The sequence below is a fragment of the Pteronotus mesoamericanus genome, unplaced genomic scaffold (assembly GCF_021234165.1).
Source record: "Pteronotus mesoamericanus isolate MK-2021 breed Mesoamerican mustached bat unplaced genomic scaffold, CSHL_Meso_final contig_269, whole genome shotgun sequence".
NCBI lineage: Eukaryota > Metazoa > Chordata > Mammalia > Chiroptera > Mormoopidae > Pteronotus > Pteronotus mesoamericanus.
In genome coordinates, this window is record NW_026555114.1 from 3272500 (window position 1) to 3290052 (window position 17553).

At 37.8% G+C, this 17553-nt stretch overlaps 1 protein-coding gene across 2 annotated transcripts in view; it reads right to left on the bottom strand.

Annotated features, from left to right (window-relative positions):
* Positions 1–17553, bottom strand: part of NSF (N-ethylmaleimide sensitive factor, vesicle fusing ATPase) — a 133041-nt gene that overhangs the window by 28664 nt on the left and 86824 nt on the right. For both annotated transcript variants that reach the window (XM_054574877.1, XM_054574878.1), the window contains exons 13-15: positions 16775–16870; positions 13094–13250; positions 9983–10116 (exon numbers count right to left, since the gene is read on the bottom strand). In XM_054574877.1, the coding sequence (XP_054430852.1) occupies positions 9983–10116; positions 13094–13250; positions 16775–16870 (387 nt within the window). The remainder of the gene's footprint in view (positions 1–9982; positions 10117–13093; positions 13251–16774; positions 16871–17553) is intronic.

Here is a 17553-nt window from a genome sequence, read left to right on the forward strand (position 1 = left end):
GTTGAAAGAACAGAAGCTTTGTCAACTCAAATCAGACCGTAATGGTCAAAGTGTTTACAAAAGAATTAAAGTCGAGTATGAAGGATCAGCTAGATCTGGTTCTATCTTTAGAACAAGACAAAAGATAACAGTATATTGTCTTTTGAGCACCCAAGGCCTTAAGACCAGCCTTTTTGTAAATGTGGGGATTCCTTTTCCAGCAACTTTAATTGAGGCTCAGTGCATCCCACTGGTGTCACCTGTGAGAACTAATTCCTGTACACCTGCCCAATCTCTCCAGTTGTGAAATAACCTCAGTGCACCAAGGTTGTAATGAAACCCCCCACCCCCAAATCTTGCTTGGGGAGGTATAATATTCCTTAGTAGGTGTCTTTTAACTATACAAGATAAAAAATTAGGTGTAGAATAAAATAAATCAACCTGTAATATTAATATTTTTCATACTAAGTTTAAAGACAACGTATGTATACTTGGTCTTTAAAGTATTGGTAAAAATTAAGAAAATTTATCATATTAGATTACCAGATTAGCCTTGCTAGTTCAACTTAAAATATGCAATTGAATAACTGATTTTACATCGAAAGGTAAAAGATAACTTGCAAATGGTAAAAATATTCTAAGATTAACCATATTTATGTTTTAATTTAATTTATTATTAAACATAATTATATACTTATTTTGAAACTTAGAATGATTTTTGTTAGACAAACAACTCAAGTACTTCAAAGAGAAAATAAAATATTTTAAATGTGGAAATAGTTTAAGATTTTTTAAAAGTGTAATTAGATTGTAAAATTCCCCTTTAAGTAACTGCTAAATTTTTCTAGACTTACAAAGAGAAGTAAGTAGACTTTTTTAAAGTTTGCTTATTTTTGTTTTAAAAATGAGGTCTTATAGCCCTGGCCGGTGTTGCTCAGTGGACTGAGCACCGGCCTGTGAACCAAAGGGTCGCTGGTTTGATTGCCAGTGCAGGGCACACGCCTGGGTTGCAGGCCTGGTCCCCAGTAGGGGGCATGCAAGATGCAACCACGCACTGATGTTTCTCTCCCTCTCTTTCTCCCTTCCTTCCCCTCTCTAAAAATAAATAAATAAAATCTTAAAAAAAAAAAACAAAACCCAAAAAACAACTAGGTCTTACATAATTTTGATACGCTGAATTTTAATTTTTTAGACCTTAAATTAGCTACATAGTCTTTTCTATATTCAGAAGTCACCCTCAAGGATGCAAAACAGACAAACCCAACAAAAGCAAAACAAAACAACTCATGTTGACAATCCGACCAGAAATTCCTCCCCAGCCATACTTAATCCGCGTTTGCTGCCTACGGGAAAGAAAGTGTGCTTGAAAGGAGAGCTCTGTCGCTCTCCTCCGCACTGCTCCCCCTCAGCCCTCGGTCATCCGCCCACACGGTGTCACCATCCCATCTACCGTTTCATCCTTAGCTCTCTGTCTCCCCACTGGATTGTGAGGTAGATAAAAATGATAAAACGTATCATTTTCTGGAAGGAGCTTTAAGTGTCACTGCATGATTCTCCAGGACCTGGCATAAAACAGTATTTACTAATGATATTGGCTTAATGATGTCAGTGGTTGAAACAAGAGAAGTTCTAAATCCGTCTTGCCATAAGTCACTTGCCTCCCTTCTCCTTTGATAAAGCATTTTGCATATATATTATGTATATATTATGGACTCACTGTATGTTTCCCTGTGTTGTAAGGCTAGATTGTAAGCCTCGGGCAGCAAGTACTCTTAATGAGCTCTGTGTCCTCAATATCGCTTAGTACACTACAATACCTTACCAGAAAATAATCAATAAATATTTACTGACAGAATAAATTTATGCATTTTTAAATTCAAGTAGGACTATCAGACACGTAGTTGGAGAGGTATGACTGACGTCAGGTAGACAAGCATCCTCAGGGCCGTGACTGCTAAAGCCACGGGAAGGGATGAGACCTTTAAGGAAAAATGGCAGAGGCAGAAGAATACAGAGCTAAGGGCTGAATCTTGCAGTGTTTATTCATTCACCAAATACTTTTAAAATTCCCATTGTGTCAAACATTAATGAAGGCAATAAAGAGAGTAATGAATAAGACAAATAGGATCCCATCTTCACAAAACTTAGAGGAGGGAAAGCAGGTCACATGTATCTATAATAAGCATGACATTACTACGCTAGAGGAAATAAACAGAGGATGATCCAGCGGTACAGAGCACAGGAGATGTGGAGGTCACGGGCGATACCCATACACATCCTGTTTCTCTTTCTGGCACATGGTAGGATTTTACTTCTTCACCTTCTCTCAAGTTAAGGGTGATTACGGGGCTTGCTTTGGTTAATGAAATGTGGTAGAAATATATTGTTTTTTGGAAGGAGGTTTAAGAGTCACTGCCTGATTCACCATGCTCCCTTTATCCTGCCTTGGCTATCGCAGAATCATATGTGAGATGGGGCCTCTGCTATCCACTAGCTTGGGTCTCTGAGCCATGATGGACGTGAACCATGAGCAAGAAATAAACTGTTGCCTTAAGCCACAGAGATTTTGGGGTTGTTCATTATTGTAGCACAGCTTAGCTTATTCTGACTGATACAGAGGATTATGGAGTCAAAGCTGTGCTCCTAAATTTAGGAAGTGGCATTTAAGATGAGACTCAAAGGATGAACAACCAGTGGAAAACAGGGAAGAAAGTGTTCTACGCAGAGCATGCTGAACAGGAGTAGGCACAGTGGTGAGAAAATTCAGGAGCACTGCAGGAACTGACATACAGTCAATACGAATTAAAGTGGAGGGTGTCAGTGTTGGTGTGATGTGTGCGTGCAGTGGTGGGGGAGAGGTGAAGCAGGAGGGGAGTGGAAGAGACAACGCACAAGTTTGAAGCAGTTCCCTTCTGGTTCTTTCTATTTTCTGAAGACTGAACCAACACAGCAGCCAATGTGGTATCGTACAAACTCAGGTGATTTCAAAAAGTCACTGAAAATAATGCTTTGTTCTTTAAAGTTTCAGAATTTTATTTTTCAGAATCTTACTAGAAGTTCTGATGCAAGAATATAATTCTGTCTATCAAGCTGCAATATCATGGATTAGAGCCACAAGGGCCCAGGACACTACTTTCCCCAAATCAGCCCTCTCCCTTCTCAAAGACAATGTACAGTTTACATGGCCACAGGGTCCTTACTGAGGACATTGCTTGGGTCTAAACAATGCTATGTAGTCTCACCAGCTTATCTCGATACTGTGATCCATGAAGCATTACAAATCACTTCACAGTTGACTGCATGGACTATAACATGTTAGAAAAAAAGTACCTACAGCAGTCATTCAACGTAAAGGATTTTTTTACAGACAGTTCTTAATGTACTAATTAGTATCACGGGGAGAGGAGCACTCACAGGTAACTCTTAACAACATACTAACCATGACAGAGGCAGTGCAATTCCAGTTGTAACTTAACCAGTTTCATTTGACCAGTCAACTGAAACTCCTTTGGGTAGCAACTTGCTCTAATTTAAATACACACGCCCCTTTCACTTCTCACACCCGGTTTTTCTTATCTAGTCAATAGTGCAATACAGGGTCATTCAGACTTCCCCTGGATTCCTCTTTTCTGCTTAATCTCAGCCGCTTCCATTTTCACTTCCTGGCCCAGGCCCCAGGAGAGTGTTCACTAAGGAGATACTCAGATTCGACGGGCAAGTATGAGATTAGCTGCCATACTAAAATATACGTGAGACACTTACATGTTAAGCCGGAGGTTCTACCACAACTATAGGTAGATACATCCACAAAGGAGAAGTACTAGAGGATGAGATGCAAAAAGTAAAAGCTCACAAACTGCCCAGCTAGACTGCTGCAGCTGGAATGCCAAGCTTCACGGCAGCAACAGCACGCGGCAGAGAGGCAGCGCCTGCTCCTGGTCAAATGACGCCAGCACAACGCCAGGTGGGCGGCCGCTGCGCTAATGGTTGTATCTTACAGTCTCAACAAAAATTAATTTAAATTCTGATCCTCTTATTTATTAAGATAAAAGAATAATGCTCAAGTGTTTTCTTGCTGGAGAGGTTATCACTAGGGGATCATATAAAGTATCATGCAAACCAGGATACTTGAAAGGGGAGGGTTGTTAATAATTACACTGGAACAACAGGTAAAAACCAGGATTGCTCAAACCAAATTGGGGTGTATGATCCCCCTAGTTTTATCAGGGAGTTTCCTGTAGAGCAGGTAAAGTTAACGGTGTATAGATATAAATATGTATACATGTTTATATATATAGTCTTAAAGTCAGGTGAGAGGTCTGAAAGAGAAAGCTAAAGAAAAAAGGTAAGGATTGAAGAGGAAGTGTGAAAAGGAGTGGCATCAGCAGGCATGGAAACAATGAGGACTATTCTAGAAGATGAAGAACATCTCTAGAAAACAGAATCCCATCATCTTCTAGCTGTGGACACAACAAGACAGTCATGAAACTCTCTGGTTCCACCTCTCCTGTGTGCACAGGTGGGTAGTGGTCATGAGTGACAATCTAGAATGTGTGGAGCCTGGGTTCGAGGCAAGAGCCTCTAAGAGTGGATGTACTCTAAGCACCGAGGAAAAGGATGCGTGGGGCTCCTGACACACAGGGGTGAGGGAATACAGTCCTCAAAGACACAGCTGGCTCTCAAGGCCCACAGCCCACTCCTGGAATCTTCCGACAAGCTGGGAGCCACCTGTGTGCAGGGGCGGGGCAGCAGCCGCATACCCCGGAACCTACAAGAATACAAATGGGAACACATCAGCACTAGCTCCGTGTTAATCCCAGCCTTTCAGAATTACAAACCCCAGCAAAGTGTGTTCTAGGTAGATTCTGTCCTCCATTTTCTATAACCCCTTTAGTGCTCCGAGGTTAAGTGAAGCCAAATTCTCTGCTTCTTTGGGGGCTGAAAGAGTTCATCTCAATTCTGAACTGGTTGGTGTGAAGTACCTAGTTGGTGAAAATCTGATGATTTAAAAAATCCCTAATGCAGTAAGTCTGTCAACGATTAGTTGAGAGCATACTCTAATCATATTTGGTAGCATATACAAACGTAAATGAGCAAATTCAAATCAGTGCTATCAGTAATAATCTCTAGTTTCTAAATATAACTGGGGAGTAGACCAAGCAGACATTAGCTGTCTTTTAATGAAACTGCCTCAGGAAGTGGACCTAAACTTTTGGCAAAGCACTAAAGATTCCTGGAATGACCTTAAAACCCTTTATTTGTTCTCCCTGATTTTCAGGAAAAATTCTTAACATTTTCACATACTATGAGCCCCAGAGTGAGGTATTCTTAGTAATATAAAAAGTTACAAGGTCTGAAAGTTCTACTGAAGATCTGCACCATCTTCCTTTGTGTGTCAAACAGATATAAATGCCAAAAGACAAACGGGCATTAAACAAAACAACAGGCACCTGCCCCCGGCCATGCAGGGACCTGGAGTCCCTTCTGGAGTGTCCATTTCTCTCGGTTAATACATGCACAAACTTCAACAAATCAGCAACATTATATATTAGGATGTTAACCAAAAACATCCAAATTCTGTTGCTTAGTAACTGCTGTCAAAAGATCCAATTTCCAGCCCTGCTCTTTGTATGGACTAAACCATGAAAAGGGGAGGATTAGGCACCATGATTCTGTTCTGTGCAGACTACAATTTGCAGTGGGATTTACAGGAGGAGGATATTCAAAGAAGATTATTTCTTTCTTGCAAAGCTAGTGGAAAGGAAAATTTTTCCATTAATTTTCATTCCTTTAAAAGCAAGACTATATTATGTTATTAATGGGTATAGTTTTATAAATCACGAAGATTTTTACCTAATTTAATTTAAATAATTTAGTCACATCGGATTGTTCTATTTCTTCTCAGTACTAATTGTTGTACTCAAAAAGCATCACGTTTAGGTAATTAGTTAAAATAAAACTCTATTGCTTTATTCTTTTGTTCATTTAATGCCACTAATAGAATACAACATTTTTTTAAAAGTATAGATGCAAAAATAAATAATGGAATTAATATATTAAAATAAAATGAAGTTGGGAAAACAAACATAAATTGGGGAAAGAAGATCTGTGAATACTTCGAGTATCTGAAAGGAACATATGGTACCCCCAGAATGCAAGGATAATACAGAGTCTGACAGACTTTGGCAGTGCTGAGAAGTTGATCTATGGAAAAAGAACTCATTAATCAAATTAAGATGAATACAAGGTGAATTTTAAATCAATTGAGAATAAATTTCTTTCGTATACTTTAATACCATCCATACGTGAACTAAAATCAATCGCTTAATTACAGTGAAATCTTACTCATTAAAATAAGTCTAATGACCCTCTCTACTGACAAAAACTCTTATCTTTTACTTTAAGTAGTAAAGTGGTATAAAAGATATTCTATGAATTATTCAGACCATCCCTCTTTGACAAAAAACAATGTTATAATATTTCTGAGTTTCACTATTCCTGTTGCAAAACATTTTGAAAAATCTTTAAAAATTGAGCATTTAGTCATGAAAATGTAGCTGAATAAATAATTTAATGCTAATCTTTACCTATGAAATTGGCCAAAAAGTATTCTCATAACATCAAGTGTGCGGGAGAGTCTAAGGAAACTGACATTCCGGTGATGGGCCGCTCGTGTAAATTAGTTCAACTTTCTAAAAAGAATTGGGCTCCTATAGATCATTACTATTTTAACATACGAGTTTTGATAGCAATATTATTTAAAAAAATCTTTAAATTATTCATATTTTTACTGTAGCAATACCAATTCTGAGAATTTATCCTAAAGAAATAACCAGCAGTGCATGTATAATAATTACGACAAGTGAAAATAACCACTACACTTTATTAAGCACATACTACAACCCAAGGCACTGTGTAATACTTTGCATAAATTACCATTTCACTTAATTCTCCTAACTCTATGAGGCAGCTATTATCATTATATTAATCTTCTAGATGAGAAGACAGAGGCTTATAGCCAAGGGCTGGTAAATGGGGTGAAGTTGGGATTCAAACTCAGGTCTATTTGAAACCTAAACCCAAGTTCTCAGCCAGTAAAAGATGCTATGCTAAGAAAACTCTAATAAGAAATTGGGGGCAGTAACTTCCCTAGTTTGGTAGTTCTACAGAATATTTATAATTGTGAAAAAAAAACCCCCCTGGAAACAACCTAACTGTTCAATAAAAAGGGAATGTTTAAATGGAGACTACATGGCTATTAATTTAACATAATACTGAGGTAAATTTTAATGACACTGAAAAAAGTTTATAATATATTAAGTGATAAAAGCATGTTTAAAACAACATGTCCAATGGATCCTTCATAGTGTGTATACGCGCGCCTGTGTGTGTGCGTGCGTGCGCGCTCGTCTAAGTAAAGAAAACTGAAGGACAAACATGGACTCGTTTTTATTTTCTCTTATGTTCTTTTCTACATTTTCTAAATTATTTTTGCAACTATAAAAACCCTACACTTGGGGATAGAGTTGGGGAAAGCATTTATACAGAAAGAACTGTTCTCTCTAGAATAATAGAAAAATTATAAATTATTTGTGCTCTGAAAAAAAATTAAAACAGCTTCCCATCATCACACTACAGATGAAGGGAAGACAACAGCGGTGTGAGGTGGACTAGATCTGCTAAAGAGCGGCATTTATATTTCATTTTCAAAAGCAACCTGAAGACTTAGCACCTTTAAGACTAGTTTGAGCCCTCAGGCTTTTGTCAACCTGTCATTAGGCAACAACATAAAAATTATTTCCAGGGAAAGATTCTGCAATATTCTAATATAGTTCTAAGGCACCTATGCTTCATTCTTTCTCTGTTCTGTATTTTGGTTTCAGGGAATAATATTATTTTCCCCAAGGAAACCCAAAAAGTTGATTATGTATTTATTCTACTGCTGAAGCAGAAATAATTTTCTTAAATTGAAAAATGCATGGATGATCCAGACTGTGAATCATGAATTGAAACAATTTTGAATAAGCTTGTATAGACACTTATTTTCATATTCCTTAGCCTTCTACTCATTTAAAACTCTGCCTTGAAAGGCTTCAACAATTTAAAGATTAAATCATAAGTTATTAAGCCATTAATTTAACCATTTAAGCCTCTAAAATCAGCATATTACCTTCCCCCCTCAAGTCAATTTGCAAGAGATTAAAATAATAAAAATGATAATATCTCACACTTACAAAGCAGCTTTGATCTGCAGGAGTCTAAAGTACTTTTTAAAAACTTTTATAGAAAACTAGGACCATCCACCCACATCTCGGAGTACATCTGAGGCAGAGGCTGGCAGCTGGTGAAAAGCAGTGGAATAATTTACCATCTGCACAGAGGATGACTACTTTTGACAAGTATAAGGAGTAGATGGAGTTAGAGACATGCCAGTAGAATTAGCTGTTCAATTAAAAGATAAATTTGATGACCACAGTGTCCAAGGGCTATTATGTAAATTTTCACCAGAGGAAGTAGCTTAAGGGTTTGCTTTAGAGGCGGAAATAAAACAAAAAACAAAAAACAAAAAACAAAAAGCAAAGAAAACTAACCCCTACCTACATCAGGGAAGTTACTGGTCCTCTTGATTCTGTCCAGAATCATGAGAAGAATAGATACTACTGGACTGGTTTCACCTTAGACACAGAATAAACCGACTCTGATAGTTAAGTTCTTTTTGTGTCTCAAAACATTTCCCTCTCTTTCATACTCGATTTCAATGATCCTTATACAGAATATTTACCTTCACATTCAGTGAGCAGGACTGGAATCCTGCTCCAAGCTCTGCCTCCTCCATCCATTTCAATCACCCTACAGAAATAATATTCTGCCACCTGCACAAAAGAGAGACTAACTTTTCAAACATTTTTTGGGAGCCTGCTTCTTTTTAAATACTGTTTTCTCCTTCAGTCTCTTCCCTGAAGAAAAACTGAAGTGATTCTATCCTAGGGGGCCCCTGAGCATGGTAAAAGACCCCTGAGCTATCTTTGAGCTCTGAAGATTACTTTCCCTGATTCTGATTCTTCCACATCTCTTTAACGTTAAGAGCCAGTTCTTATCTATAAGAGATCAAACATGAAAAAAACCCCAATTTAAGTAAAGAGATACTTTAACTAGATACAAAATAAAATTTCTTCACTGTCTGGGAATATATAAAATCAGAAGATCAATGGAAAAACTGGCTACCAAGTGAGATGGGACAGTCATTAAGAATTTTCATAATTGCTTTTTGCTGTTTTTTTAAAGAGCAGCCACGTACTATCCTAGATGCCGATGCCCTACGTGACACTTGCTTGAATGTATGAGATGGACCAGACAGTGTTATAGTCCTACCAGTTCTAGGAGTCTATTCCATGTTGTTCTAGCTCACTGATAACTCAAAGAAGCCATGCTGAGAAGGTGACAAATGGCACTTGGAGAAAGGAAGAAGGATGAGGACTGCATTCAGTTGTCAAGCAGACTCTGATTGTTATCTATATACCATTATCCTTTTGTAGGGGTTTTTGGAAATATCTTTCCAATGATATACTTCTGAATACAGTCAACTTAATTGACCTCAAACAGTTTGACTTTGTACATTGATGAAAGAACTTAAAAAAAAAACAAAACCCTAAATAAATTTGTACCGCTATACTCAAACCCTCTTCACTAGGATCTTTCTTTCAAACAAGTCAATATGAACTTAAGAACTAAAAATTAATTGTAATATATATAAAACAAAACATAATTTGGAAGATAAAAATACTCTAATAAGAATGCATTACCAAGTTAAACATGTCTAAAATAGTTGTTGTTTCTTTAAAAATTCTGATAATGTAGCTCCACTTGAGAAGAACACAGTTGCTATGACACACACACACACACACACACACACACACACACACAGACATATTTGAACATACACACACACACACACACACATCTTAGAGAGATGAAATTAAAGTGAAAGTAAAAATCTTGATACCTTTTTCATGGCCTGACACTTGGCTGTCTCAGAAAAGCCAATCATCTTATCAGGAGAACAGATCTTGATGAAGGGGAAATTGGATTCCTCTGCAATCTTTGCAGCTAAGGCAGTCTTCCCGCTGTGAGGAGGGCCTGCATAAAGATATGAGCAAGTCAGGGGAAAAAAGCCAACCTAAGCAAAGGGGAATAAAACAAGTTTAAACTTTTATCCACAAGGTACTGAGGTCTCAACTAGTTGCTCATTAACATTTCCTGACACAATTTCATGGCAGACATGTTTTCTCTTATTTATTAGCAACTAAACTTAATGAAATGATTAACATTTCTCAAAAGTATGATGAAATACATTCCTTCTTTCTTTTTCACATAGCCTTAATCTTTCAAACTTCTGGCTAAATATTCAAAATGCTAAGGTTTTGCTTCTTTAAAAAAAATGAGTGGTCCTGGCTGGTGTGACTCAGTGGATTGAGTGCCGGCCTGCGAACCAAAGGGTCACTGGTTCCATTCCCAGTCAGGGCACATGCCTGGGTTGTGGGCCAGGTTCCCAGTTGGGAATGAGTTAGAGGCAACCACACATTGATGTTTCTCTCCCTCCCGCCCCCTCTCTCTAAGAATAAATAGAATAAAATCTTAAAAAAAAAAAAAGAGTGCATTCAAATGCGTATCAGTATTTATATTTAGTTCTAACAAATCGTTTGTCTAACAAAATAAATATAATCTTAGGAGACCATATTCGGGCCAGGGAAAAACTGCCTTATTAGAAGCAAATGTGACTTAAAAAGCTAGAATTCTAAAGACTCAAACCTTCTCATAAAAGCAACCAAATCTACAAACTTACCTGTACTTACACATCTCCTCCTTCTCTTCTGTGCAATGGAAGGTGTATCCCTCTTCCACCCATCAACCAACCAATTCTTCCTTCCCATCTTTTCATAAAGCGGACATTATTGATAGTACGCCCTCTCCCATATGGTCCATCTTTTCCTCTTCACACCCCGCAACACTATTCTTTCTTCTCCCTTCAAAAGGCAACTTCCCTAAACACTTACCTACCCTGGCTGTCTTCCTTCTTCACCTTCCATCCATTCTCAGACAAACCCTATGGCTTCCATTCCCATTACATGGAACACACTCCATCAGGATCACCAAGGGTCTCCATGTCCCCAAATCCAACAGACACTTTATCTGTTGGCCTCTTAAGAATATTTGATACAACTGATAACTCTCCTCTTTCCTTAAATATTTTTCTTTGCTTCTGTGATAGCACATTCTCTCCCCAGCCTTACCCCTCTATTTACTCTTGCTCAGTCTCTTTTGTGAACTCTTCTTGCTCTACTTAGTCCTTAAATATTGATGCACCTCAGAGATCAGTTCTAGGCTTCCTTTTCTTCTTAACCTGCACGCTTTCTGTAAGTGACTTCACCCACTCCCATGGATTCAACAGCCCATGTATTGACAACTTGTGAATGTATATTGCAGCCAGACCTCTCTTTGGAGCACCAGACCTATATATCCATTGGGCTACTCAACATTTCCAATTAAATTATCCTATAGGAACCTCAACCTCAGCATGTCCAAAACTGAACTCATGATCTTTCTTATCCAAACCTGCCTCTCTGCTAGTGCTCCCAATCTTAGTAAACAGGCCATGTACACTAGAAACCTGAGGATTGAGTTCGATGCCTCTCCCACACCCCATCTCGGTACTTCATGTTTCTAAGCTTCAGCTTACCTATCTACAAAGTAGGGAGAGCAGCAGCATCTGTCTTCGGAACCGAAGTGGGGTTTAAATGAGATAATATGTGTAAAGTGCTTGTAGAGTGACTGGCAAATAGTAAGAGTTCAGAGAATTATAGCTTAATTATGATTAACAATTAATTATAAGTATAATAATATAACGTATCTTTTATTCTACCTCCTAAGTATTTCTCCAAAAGGCCTGCTTACCCCCATATCCACCACCACTGCCACTCCAAACTACAGCCAGCCCTCAGGAAGACCGACGCAACTGATTCCCACCCATGGCCTCTTCTGTATCTTCTTTTGCCCTTCCGATCCATTCCCCATCACAAAGCAGTTGTGATATTTTGCAAATACAAATCTGATCACGCCACTTCATTGCCGAAAACCCAAGTGGCTTCCCTCTGGCCCTCAGATAGAGTTTAAATCTTGAACATGGTCTACAAGGCTTTGCATGAACTGGCTTCTCTGTCTACTTCTTCAGTCTCACGTCTAACCAACCTCCCTTCCCGCTTCAATCTCCTTCCTGCCCAGGGCTTTTTCACATGCTGGTCTCTCCACCTAGGACATCTTCCCTGACTACTTTGCCTGGCCAGCTTCTCCTTCTCCTTCGGGTCTTGCTTCATGTGTGTCGTCTCTCAGTGAACCCACCCCCAGGCCTCGGGAAAGGGTCACATCCCCTTGTCCTGTGGACTCACTGAACTTTGCTGTTGTCCTAATCATAACCGTAAATAAACAGCTAGTGAACAGATGTCCTTTTCGTCTACTTGGTAAAATCCTAACTGATCCTTCAAAGTATAAATTGGATACCACCTCTGAATACCACCTAAATTAAACATTAAATTAAATTACCTTGACTACTGATGGACAAAATGACTTGCATTCACACACATCTTTACACATATACATTGTAGTTAGGAATTTGTTTATGTGTCTTTTTTATGACCAAGTTGAACTCTGTGAATGTCTTTATATCTTAAAGCTGCTGCTCTGAGTGAGAGAGTGTATACTTTGTCTCACAGTGGCAGCTTTAAGATACAAATCAACTAATTAAGTACTCAATGAATATTTATTTAATTGAATTGAGTACCAGGAGTATTGAGTATTATAGTCTATTAAGTAATGAAGAAATTTAGATACAATCATACAAGACTGCTAGTCATTATCATTCATCAGTAACATTCTATTCCCAATAGAACTTTAACTTGTGCACAATATTGGTACATAAATACTGGCTTACTATTTTCAGAATGATGAAAAGTTTTAAAAATAAAAATTATTCATTTTTCTGGAATGTGCTAAAATAGCGTTGTAAAAAGCACTGTTTTTGTTTGTTTACTTTTTATACCATCTCATCATTTCTTCTCACCTTCCAAAAGGACGCTAACCAATGGTGTGCGGTCACTGTTTTTGGTCTGCTGGACCAGCAGCTCTCCATCTTCTAGAACGCGAGTAACTGGATCGCCCCATTTGATGATACCATTCATAATGTAACTTGCGTAATCCTCTTGGTTTGTGCCAAATGCCTATGGAAGAAAAGGGTAATTTAAAGCATTTTGGGCATTAGTATTAAAAATTAAAATATTTAAAGGTATAAAAGATGAGTAATAATTCCTACACACTGAAAGTGTTGAGCAATGTCCCATATTAATGTAAAAAGCCTGAAAAGCAAAACAAAATCAAACCTGCCGTTTTATAATTTTGCATTTAACATTTTATTCAAAGGGCGGGGGGGGGGGGGTAGCTGCTTTGTGTGACTAAACGGAATAAAACAACAGATTCTAGGCTCAGATTCTACCAGGGCCCAAACTGCCATAATCCATGAGAAAGGGTACATTCCAATGTGCTTATTTCTGTAAGGAGTACATGGGTTGTTGCCTTCTGTTAAGAACAAAAAAGGCAAAAAAGAGTGTGGACTTAGAAATTAGAAACAGTTGGCGAGGCAGACAAAGACACTATCCTAACTGTCACTGTAGGTGTCATGGATTACAATGGGAATGTAAAATGGTAATAAGGAGGGCCTGTTCACATCAGCTTGGTGGCAGGGGATACAAGTTAAATGGAACTAAATAAGTATATGCGTATAAGATTTCAAGTGAGGAAGAAACGAGCAGTTGTAATGAAAGACTGAAGAGTTAAGAAAAGCAATTATTATATGTAATAATTATTATTTTCTTTATTGAGAGAGGAAGGGAGGGAGAAAGAGAGGGAGAAAAACACTGATGTGAGAGGGACATCGACTGGTTGCCTCCTATGTGCTACGCGCCCAGACTGGGGACTGAAACAGCAACCTAGGCATGTGCCTTGACCGGGAATCAGACTGATGACCTTTAACTTTGCGGGATGATGCCCAACCAAACCAGTCAGGGCTATATGTAAAAGTTTTACTTGTGCTCACTACATTTTGGAGTTTAAATTATATCCCTCTGCATTTTCAACTCCTAATCTCAGATTGGAACTCCCATCAAATCAGCTGCCAAAAGTAGCCAATAACTTTAGTAATTATTTACTTAATTGAACTGAATTTTCACAAGGTTAACAGGAAAAGAAATGAGTAGGAAAACATTACCCAGGGTAATGTAATGGCCATATCTTGAGAATTTCAAATTTGAAGTTATTACATCCTTCAAACAGTTAATTTTTCTTCCTGGACAGGTGGGCCAGTTAGTTGGAGCATTATTTCATGCACCAAAAGGTTGTGGTTCAATTCCTGGTCAGGGCACATACCTAGGCTGGGGGTTTGATCCCTGGTCAGGACACATATGGGAAGCATCCAATCTATGTTTCCCCATTACATTGATGTTTCTCTCTCTCTCCTTTTCTCCCTCCCCCCAAATCAATAAACATATTTTTAAAAAGTTAATATTTCACTGCCCAATGTATGAAATAATTTTAATGCTTCTTTAGAACTTCTACCTCACAGAAAATCATTCATTGTAATACTGTCTCTAAACAGTATACGATAATCTCACTACTCTATTACTTTGCCACCACATCATTTCACAGACCTCTCTTTGGTCCCTGCATACACACTAGTCCTTTGATTCCTGAGTACAAAGGAAAGTCCTCATTCCCTGGCCTGGATATGTTGCATTCAGTGGCCCTGTAAAAAGTCATAAAGGAAGAGCCTAATAAATACTGCTGTGGGAGATACGTACATTGGCTGACTTTCGTCTTTGATTATTCCAAGTACACACTCTCAGTCTCCCAGCAGCAGCTTTAAGGTGCCTGGGCCGGGAAACGGTGACCCTCCCAGGCTACACAATATGTACAAGTTTTCCTTCCTTATCCTGCCACTTCCTTTTTTGTTTTATCCCCCAGACCCTTGGAATAAATAAAAGAAGCTTATTACTTATGTAACTTTGTTATCGTAGTTTCCCCTTTCTTGTAGCTAAATTATTTGTCATTAAAACAATCTTGGAATAGATCAGTTAGGCTTGGTTGTAATATTTTTGGTAATTATTACAAATGACAACAGCAAAAGATTAACCATTTCCATTGCTCAGTAACTTTTGAAAGTAACTATTTTATAGTTAGAATTCACAACAGTAATAAACAAATAGAGCTAAAGCAAATTGAGTTTTGTTTTTAAAGGGGATACTTGCAATAAATATTATTGTGGAGAATAAAAACTTATACAGATTTTAAAAAAACAAAGAATAAACAATACAACAGAAAAATAGGCAAAGACATGAACAGCAGTTCATGGCACTCATATGCCCAGTGAACATACGAAGAAATGCTTACCTTCACAAGTAATCAGTGAAGTGCAAATCAAGACCAGAATGAGATCCCATTTTATATCCAACTGAATGGCAAAAATTAAGTCTTGACAATACCAAGTGTTGTAGACAATGTAGAGTAACAGGGCCTCTTTTACATTTATGGGGGAAGTGCTTACTGATTCAAGCACTGGGAAAAGTTGAAATTCTTCAGTTTGAAGATGGACATTCATATACCCAAGAAACCAGCGATTTCATAGCTAAAAACATATATCTAAGAGAAACCCATTCAAGAATGCTCACAGCAGCACTTTTTTGTAATATGAAGAACTGGTAATGTCCTAAATGCTCATTTACAGGGAAATAGATAAACTGTGGTAGCCACACAATGGAATGCTATTCAGCAATGAAAATAAGTGATGTATAGCTACAGAAAATCATATGGATGATAATTGCTAATAAATATGTAATAAAATAGCAAGTCCCCCAAATTACGCACACTGTACTTTATTTTATACATCATGATCGTAGACTAATGACAACAGTATGTTATGAACTGAAGAATAAGATTAATTCAATTCTCTGCACCTAAGACCCATTTAGAAAAGAAAAACAAACATACACACATTTAAGTGGCCTATCTGTACTTTGTTTTTGTACTAATATAGGACTCCAAGCAATGGTTACTCATCCTTGAGTAACATTAGCGGTTATTTTATAGGAAAATGGGTTAATGACTTTATACTGTATTCTAAAGCTCCAAATATGACTGTTGAGTTCTGACTGCATTTCTTAAAAAAAGGGCACTTAGAATAGTTAAGAGACCTTACAAACTATAGCAGTTAAACCTAAAGGTATTAAGCAAGAAAAAGGCATGCCTTGGAGGAGTTTGGAGAAAGGTAGAGAGAGACAGAAGAACATGAGAGTTAATTTTAAATATGATATATAACTAACATATGGAGGATGAATGAATTAGGAATAAGTCTGGTTTCAGTAGCTCTAGACTGTGTAAGAACCAATGAGAAAACTGATTCTAGTTCAATATAATGTAAGAAATAATAATTAGAAACACTCAAAACAGGATGGTCTGCCCTATAAGATGGTGAGCTCCCCGCCATGAGAGATATTTCAGTAAGTGTTGGTTAATTACCCAGCCATTAGAGTTATTGTTCGAATGTTTCTTATATTGGACCTTTATAATGCTGAGATTTTCTGAATTTAAAAACTACATATGCTATAACCTTCCATAATACTGGGTAAAATGGCAGTTATTTTCTCCTGAAATATTATTATTTTTGGCTTACATATCACTCAACATTCATACTCACTGGTTTGATATCATTCTCCAAAGAAGCAAGGAAGTCTCCTCTTGTCACCTGTAGGCTCTCTGCTTTTTCCATGTCTACTTCGACTTTAGTACTGGCCTGATTAGAAATAAAAACAAAATATAAGGACTTGTAAGATTTAAGAACATTTTCGGCCTAAGAATGTAACACCCGGATTTTTAAAAGCATATTTTCACATCTCTTTCAAATTCGTGAACACATACACCTTTGCCTGAACTATTCCACTTCTAGGAACTTATCCCATAAACATATTCACAAATGTGTGCAAAGTTACATTACCAGGACATCTACTATAGTGATTTGTAATAGCAGAAGACTAGGAGCAAATCAAATGTGCACCAAACGGGTGCCAGTTAAGACAATTATGACGCATCTGTACCAAAGTACACTGGATAGCCATTTCTTTCTAAACGGGGCATGAGGAGGAGAAAATACATACAGAGGGTCTTTAAGAACAGTGGCTGTCATCCTTATATCAGAATAAGCTCTAGAGTCATTAGAGATGTAGATACCCAGCCCTACCCCCTTCAGGATTTTGAGTTAAGAGGGTCCAGGCATTTATACTTTTATAAAGTACCTGATACTCAACCAGGTTTGTAAAACCATTATTCTACGAGACCAAGGTCCTACAACTTTCATTTGTACTCATACTTTGTGCTTGAGAATCTATGTGCCAGCTCCAAGTATTCTGCTTCCTGCACCTGGAGCTGACACTTAGAACAGACATCTGGAGAGGCACCCAGGCCTTTATCAGCTCTTGG